Source organism: Phyllostomus hastatus, unplaced genomic scaffold (genome assembly GCF_019186645.2).
Source record: "Phyllostomus hastatus isolate PE091 unplaced genomic scaffold, TTU_PhHast_1.1 phas_contig_254, whole genome shotgun sequence".
Taxonomy (NCBI): Eukaryota; Metazoa; Chordata; class Mammalia; order Chiroptera; family Phyllostomidae; genus Phyllostomus; species Phyllostomus hastatus.
This window is the reverse complement of record NW_025333810.1, coordinates 7105878-7116588: the sequence shown is the minus strand read 5'-3', so window position 1 is coordinate 7116588 and position 10711 is coordinate 7105878. Positions and strand designations below refer to the sequence as shown.

The window sequence follows — 10711 nt, the reverse complement described above, 5'->3', positions numbered from 1 at the left end:
TGGGAGCGTGTTAGGAGGTGGAAAGATGGAGCAAAAAGGAAAAAGGACTCATGGGCATGGACATGGACAATGGTGTGTGGTGATTGCAGGAAGGGGGATAAAGGGTAATAGAAAAAATACAATAAAAGTAAATGTAAAAGAAAGGCTACAATGGAGAGAGGACTAGGGCAATGTTAGAAAATCTGAAGCTGACTAGGACAGCTTCCTCTTCTGCATTACAAGAGGGCTGTACTGATGTCTGATACACCTCCCAGCTCTAAGTGTCCATGATCCATGTGTTCAACAAAGGCTACCAAGAAAGAAAACACCTTTTTACTTTGTATCACATAGGTGCTTCTTTAACTGTATTATATATGTTTTATCTTCAACACAATTAAGCAATATTTTACACAAAACATCCGGCATCTCTTATATGCAACAAATGTTCAAAAAACATGAGCTTGTGGTAACAATTCAAAAACAAGCCATACATCAATAACTGATGTGAAGAGACTCAGAAAATAAATCATGTGAGTAGATTCTTTAAGTCTTTAAAATGAAAGGCTAGTATAATTTTATTCAAGAAAGTATTTTTCTTTTAAGTGGAAAAGGACAGACTAGTCAGTAGTGCTAGCATTTATTTTCTTTCACAATGAAACTTGAAAAACAAAATATGAGTTAAACTGAACCCATTTAATATAAAAGTCCTTGATTTATAAAAGCCGCTTAAATTTATTTTTATAACAAAGCACTTTTTATATAATTTAAAACACATATGCTTTGATTGAACAGTGATTGTAAATGAACCCAGTTTTCTTCCACCTGTGACGATAACTTTGTCATTTCTTCTACAAGTTTTGGCTCTGAAGGGAGCATTTTAAGGTGCAGCTGAAAAAAAAAGATAAATATTTAATTTAAGACAATTAAAACTTTGTTTATTCTGGATCCAACCTTTCTACTGAGAAACATCAAAAGATACCATTATGAATATTTTTTTCTTAAATGTGGTTTATTACCATTTCCCATTTCCCTCTCCTCCATCAAGCTTTTGTCATTATGAATTCCTTTACGGTGCTGTCACTCCCTGAGCAGAGAAGTGGTCAGCACTCTCCCCCATTCAGGCAAAGTCCTGAAACAGATTCAGGAACAGGGATACAGATGTAATACCAAGTCCCAATTTCTGTGCTCCTTTAAGTTTTTCTTTTCGGTGTAACCCATTGGTAATCTCTGCTTTATTTTCTAAACATTTAAGTAAATTTATATTTAGAAACTAAACTTGGTAAATTTGGAAGAATGTAGAAACAATTAGTGGCATTACATTTTCTCATCCTGTATGCTACCATCTAAATATCTACTTTTTAAATAATTTTAAATAATCAACCCTGGACAGTGTTGCTCACATGGTTGGAGCACTGTCCCGTAAACTGAAGGGTCATGGGTTTGATTCCTGGTCAGGGCACATGCCTAGGCTGTGGGTTCAATCACTGGTTAGAGAACATACAAGAGGCAATGGATCAATGTTTCTCTTTCACATCCGTATTTCTTGCCCCCTCTCTCCCTTCCTTCCTCTTTCTCTAAAATCGATAAGCAAGTCCTTGGATGAGGATTAAAAAAAAAACAGATCAAGTGAAAAGATTTTATATATTAATGATAGATGAAGAATCATATCTGCTATCATTGAAAATTAGCATTATGTACCTTCTTAAATACACTGTACTCTGAATGATGCATGAGTTCTCCACTATATTAGTCATAAGAGCAATTCTGTTATTTCCAAATCACTTGAAATCCTTTAACAAAGACAGAAGGAAATATTTTGATTCCAGCAGTAGGAGAAAAAAAAAGAAATATAAAACCTAACTTGCTGTTCACAATCACAGAAAAGCAGTCAAAGTATAACTACTTACAAGTTAATAGCTTAGTGTATTGAATCACATAGATGACAGAAAAGTCTCAGTTGGAGCAAATTTGTGCTGAGTTTAAAAAAAAAAGACTACAAAGCCGCACAGTCTAACTGTCCAATGAGGTAGTCACTAGGCACAGCTGACTGTTTAAATTTAATTAAATTCCTATAAAATAAAAAATTCAGTTTCCGAGTCACAGTAGCCACATGAGACAAATGGTTGCTATGTTGGACAGTACAGATAGAGCATACTTCCATCTCTGCAGAAAGCGCTGTCAGACATTATTCTAGTGGAAGGAAAATGCTAAAGAACTGGCTTATCTTGAACTCACCTTCAGAAACAATGCTAGGTATGCCTGGGCTAACTCAAAATCACGCTTTGTGTCCAACATCGTTCCGATCATTTTTAAGAAACTCTGCATAACTTCTACAGACCCGCCACACTCAGGAGACAAGCTCCGCAGCTCTGTTTCAATTCCTGATGGGCCTAATTCTTTCAGGAGGTTAAGAGCAGCTTCATCTGTGTTAAGTTTTAAAAATAATCCAGTTATTACCTATAATCAGTTCAGTTAGGAAACTTAAGTTTTCATTTCATATCCCAAGCAACACATATATAAATTGCACAGGAAATTCTTTCTGTGAGTTATTTTTTCCTATTAAGTGGAATAACCCCTAAATTAAATAAAACTTGGCAAATGATGAGAGTAATACAGTAAATAAGTACTAAAAGCACTAATTTTTTTATATTTTCAGTAGTTTAAGGTTTTTCCAGCTGTTAAGGCTATTAAAGGAAATCTAATTAATGCCTAGCAACATACACTTTTAAGATGCTCACAAATAAATCAGAACAAATCTAAACATAAGAAGGCTATAAAATGTATGTAACAAATTATCAATAGTAGTTACAAATGGAAACAGATTGAGGTGGGGGAAATTATTTAACTTTCTTTTTTCTTGTTACAGAATCATAAAGCACCATATCCTCATTAAGAAACACTAACAGTACAGAAATATATGAGGGGAAAGACCACACCTTATTCTTAACCACCCCAAATCTACTTCTTTTCTAGAGGTAAAGCACTCATGTCATATGCATCCTATAAATACATATTGTGTGCACTTACAACTATTTTATTGTGAGGCATCTGATGTTACAGTGGCAATAAGTATGCTTTCAGCTTTTTAAAAACGGACACTACCAATGACAAAAGTCTAGTAAATTTTATTTTCTGTCCTTCAGTATATACTAAACACTAGTGCTTTCTTCCTTCCTGTTTTATTTATGGGGAGCCCCCCAGCTCCCCATAAATAAAACAAATTATTCCTTTTGTGATCCCATAATTCTTTAGTCATCTACAATGGCCCATCAGAGCCATTCTCTGACTTTGCCAATGTGGACTCAGATTTTTGGTACAAAAACAAAAGCATTTGCAACAGAAAACAAGAGAATAAATCAAACAAGAGAGTGATTGTGATTTTGTTAATTGCTTACAGCTCTTATTGTTTATCATTATTAGCTCTAGACTATAGCTTTCAAAATTTAAATATATTATTAACAAACTCAATAAATTTAAAATAATCTTTTTATGAGATAATTTGGGAATACCAGAAATCACTGAAAACAGGTCTCTGCTATATTCCCAAATGTACTGTAAACTGTTTTTGTAAATAAAAACAAAAACCAAACATTTGAAAATAAAAAAAGAAAAAAAAAAGAAAGAAAAAAATCTAATTTTCCATAAAGTATAAAATATTTTCAAAAGATTATTCTAATATCAATTATCATCTGAATTTAGTGTCACTGATTTAATGTAGCAAAAATGAATATAACAGAAAGCTGAAATTTCTTCAGAATAAAACCAAAGTTTCGAGGACTTTGAAACTGGGACTCAAAACAATAGAGTGGACCAGAAGGAAGAAAAAAACTACCAAACAGGAAAGAATGGAGAAATAAGAATTCAAAAAAAATGAGAAGCTTAGGAACCTCCAGGACATCTTTACATGTTCCAACATCTGAATTATAGGGGTACCAGAAGGGGAAGAGGAAGAGCAACAGACTGAAAATGTATTTGAACAAATAATAAAGGAGAACTTCCCCAATCTGGCAAAGGAAATAGACTTCCAGGAAGTCCAGGAAGCTCAGAGAGTCCCAAAGAAGTTGGACCCAAGAAGAAACACACCAAGGCACATCATAATTACATTAGCCAAGGTGAAAATGAAGGAGAGAATCCTAGAAGCAGCAAGAGATAAGGGGACAGACACCTACAAAGGAGTTCCCTTCAGACTGTCAGCTGATTTCTCAAAAGAGACCTTACAGGCAAGAAGGGGCTGGAAAGAATATTCCAAGTCATGAAAGACAAGGACCTATATCCCAGATTACTCTATCCAGCAAAGCTTTCATTTAGAATGGAAGGGCAGATAAAGTGCTTCTCAGATAAGGTCAAGTTAAAGGAGTTCACCATCACCAAGCCCTTATTTTATGAAATGTTGAAGGGACTTATCTAAGAAAAGAAGATAAAAAAATATGTATAGTAAAAGGACAGCAAACTCACCATTATTAGCAACCACACCTAAAACAAAACCAAAAGAAACTAAGAAAACAACTAGAACAGGAACAGAACCACAGAAATGGAGATCACATGGAGTGTTATCAACAGGGGAGTGGGAGGAGGAGAGAGGGGGGAAAAGGTACAGAGAATAAGTAGCATAGATTGTAGGTTGAAAATAGATAGGGGGAGGGTAAGAATAGTATGGGAAATGTAGAGGCTAAAGAACTTACGACACAGGGACATGAACTAAAGGGGGGTTATGGGTGGGAGAGGGTGTACAGGGTGGAGGGGACCGAAGGGGGAAAATGGGACAACTGTAATAGCATAATCAATAAAATACATTAAAAAAAGTTTCAACCTTTTTAGTTTTTATCATCTTCTTTCAGCTACTAAGAAATATGCTAATTATTTCATTAAATTTCTCTTCATATAAAGTAAAATAAGCTGAAAATACTTGATAAAATATTTTATAATTTAACTTACATTTACTATTTACCAGTCCTTCTTCAAGTTTCAAGCAGAAGTCTGATTTTTGAGCCAAAATTCCCAGATTTACCACTTTAGACTTGAACAAAAATAAATACGTTATTCAAAGAACACAAGTGTAGCCCCCAAAATGTATAATATAATTAAAAGTTATCATTAATGTACCCCATATGTGTAAAACTGTGTCTTGGTAAAGAACTTCAATGTATAAACAACCCCCATACCCTATATACTTAGAATGTCCCAAGTTCTATCTTACCTGTTGGGGATCATTATTTTGTTCAGGTGCAGCGTATCGGGGTACAAGGCCAGGAACTGTTGGTATAAAAAATGGTGCTGATTTGGGCACTTTGGGAGGTTCCTTTGGTTTATTCTTTTTCTGATTAAGAGAAAATGAGAAAAGGAAAGACTAGCAAGTAATTACCTAGCCAAGAGTTTCTAATATTTAATTCCCATCAGCTTAAAAACAAAGTCCAAAAAGTAATGGAGAAATGAACATTTTCCAAATTAGAATGTTAAAATAAAATCCACCAATCAACATCAGAGATATCTTTAAATTGGGCTTCCCCAGGCAAACCTCCAGGACCCTTGCTGACAAGGTAGAAGAAAAACAACAGGGTTTAGGAGAAGCCCTAAGAAAAACAACTCATTTTCCTGAAATATGAATATTTAGGTGAAGAAATAAAAATCAAGCACTTTTGAACTTCTTTAATATTAAAATACAACTTTTTAAATAAAATGGGTTAGAAAGCAAAATTTATATAAATGCTCAACAATTTCTCAAATTAAAATTTAGAGCCAGTGGTAAACTCTACCATTAGAAGTAATTAGGTGACTTCTTTTGTAAAGCATATCCCTAATTCTTCTAGTTTGTTGAAATTTTTTTCCTTAGTACTTTGTGTTTTTAAGAACCAGAGAACATTACTGCTTGTTTATAAAATGTGTTAGTAAAGTTTAATCAGGAAAACCACTATCATGATTTAGTTTTAATGTTGCTGTATATCACTATCTCAGGAGCACCTGATGAAGAGCCTTTCTATGGTAAACTGCCTGATAAAGGAGTCTCACAATTTCACCTTACCCCATCCCTTTACATTCCATTACATTCCTAGGAGCTCTGTAACCCTAGAGATTCCTTTTTGAAAGAAAGCCAGGGATACTGGCGGCCTCGTGGAGGAACAGAATAAAAAAAGTTACTACTGGAAAACTGCTAATGATAGGGTAAACATAGCCCTTCTTTGGACAGCAGAGACTAATAAAAGTCCCATTACCCTTCAAACTCACTTTTCTGGAGTTAGAAGGAAGACAGTACCTGAATTGCAAATAAAAATAAAAATAGACTTTGGAGGCATTCCATAGTGCTATGGAAATTACCAATCTCCTAAGGAAAATAAAAGTAGAAAAATTTCCCACAGAATATAAAAATTTTAATTTTTCATTCAATAGGAAATAAAAATATTAGAGATGTAAGCATTTATCTCATAAAATTATTCACTCAGTTTTTTATGCAGAACAAACTATATCTTAGCAAGGAACAGGAGTAGTCCAAAAGCTTAGCTCAATTAATTGGGCATTATTCTGATTGTTCCCTTCACACTCATCTACTTATACTTTTTCATGCATTGCTTTTAAATATATTTCACTGAATACTCCCTTGAGCTAACAGATTAAATCGACAACATAATGGAGAGATTTCACAACTGTGCTCCTAGACAACATACCTTTGTGCTGATGCCTAATTCTCTCAAAAAGCGAGCAAGGAAAAAAAGTATGTTTAACTTCTGTGAGGAAAATTAACATGTGAAAACATCTCTTTCCTTACTCAAGACACTCATATATTTTAGGGCACTGAATTATTACTCACAAAAATACTTACCACTTTGTCACAGGTATTTGTCAGCATTCCTTACCCTTTTTTCATGGCAGCCCAGTGTGACTTCCCACACACACAACCCCTAGGGAATGTGTGTGTGCTTCATAAACCAACACTGAGCATTGTAAGAGGATAACCTGTGAAATTTTCTACTCTAGTTTATTCCTTTCAATTGCTTTTGCTACTCACAAATCAAGGGCCATGATACTCACTTTGAAAACACTAATTTATGCCATTATTGTCCATTTTTCATGTGAAATTGTAATTTCCTCGAGTACAAAGGGGATAGTTTTTTTTCAGTGCCATTGCCACAGATTAAGTAATACCTAGTTCTTATTAACTTACATGTTTACATTGGCAAGCTCTAAACATTTTCCTATAGCTGACACAACAAAGTATGGAATGATAAAGGGTAATTGAAGCTTAATTTTCAAAAAACCAGTGAAAGTCTTTTCATCTCCAAATGACTAGCAATAGATATTATACATTACAGTGGATATATATATATATATATATATATTTTTTTTTTGTTTGTTTGTTTGTTTGTTTGTTTGTTTGTTTTAGAAGTTAAAGAACTTTATAGGCTGGATTTAATGTATTCAATTTTTAATAGCTCTCTAGTTGCAGGCTATACTCTTGCTATGTTCAAAGGTCTGCTGAGTGCTCTCAAATTTAATATATATATAGAAACAGACTCTATCATTACACTGGATTAAACAGAATTCAACTAAATGGCATTCTCTTTATTACCTTAGGTATTAACTGCTTCCTCTAAAGCTCTCCAAGTAGGAGAAGCTATCTCTACTAAAGAATATGCTTCTGGAATGTGTTTTTAGGGGCAAATATTAAGTGTACTATAGTATTACCTTAATAACATCAAGATTAAGAAGGTTTTTCCACCGTGATTCAGGGAGGAGTGATAGAGTCACCAACTGCTCATTCAACTGTTCTGGGGAGTCATATTCTATCATTTCATCGCTTTGTTCTATGGTTTCTTCTGATAATTCTACATCTTAAAACAGAAATTTTCAGGTCAAAAAATAACACTGATATTTTCATCATGTAAAAGCAATTTAATTCATTCTAAATCTATTAGTATTTCATAACACATTTATTCAATGTAGACTTGTAAACTCTTTCTATTTACTTCATTTTCTCATCTTCTCATACTGACTACAACTCCCATTACTTGACCCAAGACACTTTCCTGCTGGTATACTATTAGATATCTTATCAATGCCATATTAATCATATTTTTAAAAAAAATATGAGGTCATTTGAAATATTTCATTTCAGTTAAAAAATACTTTGGTTGAATGCATTAAACTTTGCCTTCTGTAGCAATACCACCCTGTTAGGTTTATGGTATTATACTTCAAAAATCATTTCACTATTTCATGATTACCTTGGGTTTGACAAGTACCAGGAAGCATCACTACTGAAGGAACATAATCTGTGGGAAGTGGCCTTAATGAAACAATGGAATACAGGGAAATATTGGACCTGAGAAATAAAAACATAAGATGTACTTTAAAACTTATGATTATATTTTGGAAAAACATCAATTACTGGTGAAAAACAAAACAAAACCTTCTATTACTTCTACCATCTTGAATTTGGCTATGGATTTCAATCACTTACAAGTTTTTAAAAAAAATCTCAAAAATAAATAGTATTAATTTGAAAATGCCTGATTCATGTCATAGATGTCATTACATAAACATTATTAATGTGGCACTAAAAAGTGTTTATCTGAGAGATCAGTACTGGATAATAAATACTTTCATAAAGTAACATAACCTCCATATATTTATATTGTCTTGACAATTGTCAACTTTCGTTTATGGAAATAACAACTAACTGAAGGAAGGATGGACTCAGAGAGTTAGTCATAGAGAGAATAAGGTAATTGGAGCCTTGAGGTTATAAACAATCACAGATTTCCTCTCCTAGAGGGGTTCTCTAAGTAGCCGTGTTTCTGCTACTTTGACCCTGTACCATGGCCCTCAGTGACTAATCAAGATGTAGCTTCCTATCTCAAAGTGAGTTAATCAGATTCTGTTTCCCATATATTATTAATCTGGATGGAAAATGAAAATTGGGAATATCAGGTTCTAAATTATATCAGTAGTGGTACTATATGCTCCTGCTGCTGAGGTCCCACAGCTACTCTTCTTCTCTTGTCTTGATTATTCAAGCCTTACAGATTCCAGAAGATACTCCATTTTGCTTATTAAGGTGGCCAGTTTACCTCTATTGTATACTGAATTTACTTTAGTATCCTAATAATTTAACTATAAAATTTCATAATTAGAAAATGAAATAATTTTTTCTCTTCCTCAATAATAACAGTTAAAAGAATTAGACATCTGTACTCAGGATATAGCCAAAAAACTTTTCTAGGCCCAGATGATGGACCATTTATTTTGAAGTTTTATATTTCATTACAGTGGAACTGGAAGATTACTATGTAGGTATCTTTACGTAATTATGAAGAGCGGTGCTCTTCATAAGTCATTCCAGAATGATTTTAGTATGCACCTTGCCCACACTGATCCCCTATTTTATAGATAAAGTAGTCTGAATGTGAGAAGTGATGAGCTAAGATCACAAAGCAGTACTGGGGTACTAGCAGCAAGAGGGCCAGGACCTGGCTGGGGACTCCCTTTTTCTAATATTTCAAAATTCACTTATTCTTTCTGCAAACAAAAGATAAATATGATAACATATAAAAATAAATTTTGTGGTTTAGAACACATACTTGAATAAAAGTATCTCAACCATGTATGTCTGACAATACCTTCCAGAAATACTCCTTACCCTGACCGAAAATGAATGAAAGAACTTACCACAGATAAATTCCAAGGTGGTCAACGTGGGAAGTGGCCAGAAAGTCTCCGGTAGGGGACATAGTAACATTAAGAGGAGCTGAGTCCAACAAAAAACTGTCTATAAGGCTATAAAATGATCAAGATGTTAAAGTATTTAAACTCTATGAGAGCATTTAATTCACAAAATAAATTTTTGTTAAAAGATTATAAGAGATGCAGAAAATTTTTGGTTTTGTTCTTTAAAAATCACCAACACCAGAAAGTCATCAATAACAAAGAACTCTGTCAACAAAGTTACTATGTGAAAATAATCTCTCTTAATGAGAAGGACCCAGAATATCAAATTGACCAATTAAACACAAAAAGTTTCAGCAGGGAGAATGCAAGAGAAAACACTCTTTTTCTGGAATGTCATTTTAGTAGACTGACTTGGGTACAATTCTGAAGATGTCACACATTTAATATTTCTAATTTTCAGAAATTTCTCTGGTATTTTTGTTATCCCCGTGAAAATAATGTAAGACTTAGGCAATGAGAGAAACTAAAATAAAATGGCTTCGATTAGTAAGAGAACATGAATGAAAAAAACTTGAGCAATTTTGTTTTTCATGTAGGTAAGCATGCTACACATAATTAATATAAAAGAATTCAACCTATAAAGCATAACCATAAAGCAACATAAAACAACCAGTTTCACAGCTTTAAAAGTTGGAGGGGTTGAAAGTTTGGGGAAGAATGGAGAGCCACTACACCCAGGTAGGAGACTCAGAGTAGCCTTCTGAGATAACAGAGCACTGGAGATGAGCCTTCTAAATGGATTCCAATGGATGGTGATGGTAGAGAAAGCACATCACGGCTGCGGGAAGTGTGAAGGGCAAGGCAAAGGAAAACAAACCGGGTCTAGTGAGGAGCTCAGTTTAGTACATAAGCTTATGGCTACACACAGGGTCTTAAATACCAAACAGCTAAGTTTATTTTTATTTTTTATCAATGAAAAGTCACAAAAGGCTTTTGAGCAGAGAGTAATGTAATCTTCACTTTCATAAAAAAACAAAAAACAAACAAAAAAAAAACCCTGCCCCTTGGCTGT

General features: G+C 33.8%; 1 protein-coding gene across 1 annotated transcript in view; it reads right to left on the bottom strand.

The window, feature by feature from the left end:
- Window positions 1–527: 527 nt before the first annotated feature.
- The window catches only part of WDR36 (WD repeat domain 36), a 39887-nt gene continuing 29703 nt past the window's right edge, over window positions 528–10711 (bottom strand). Inside the window, exons 17-23 of the mRNA XM_045838093.1 lie at window positions 9640–9747; window positions 8196–8293; window positions 7657–7802; window positions 5177–5296; window positions 4915–4996; window positions 2215–2402; window positions 528–867 (exon numbers count right to left, since the gene is read on the bottom strand). Of these exons, the coding sequence (XP_045694049.1) occupies window positions 718–867; window positions 2215–2402; window positions 4915–4996; window positions 5177–5296; window positions 7657–7802; window positions 8196–8293; window positions 9640–9747 (892 nt within the window). The 3' untranslated portion in view covers window positions 528–717. The remainder of the gene's footprint in view (window positions 868–2214; window positions 2403–4914; window positions 4997–5176; window positions 5297–7656; window positions 7803–8195; window positions 8294–9639; window positions 9748–10711) is intronic.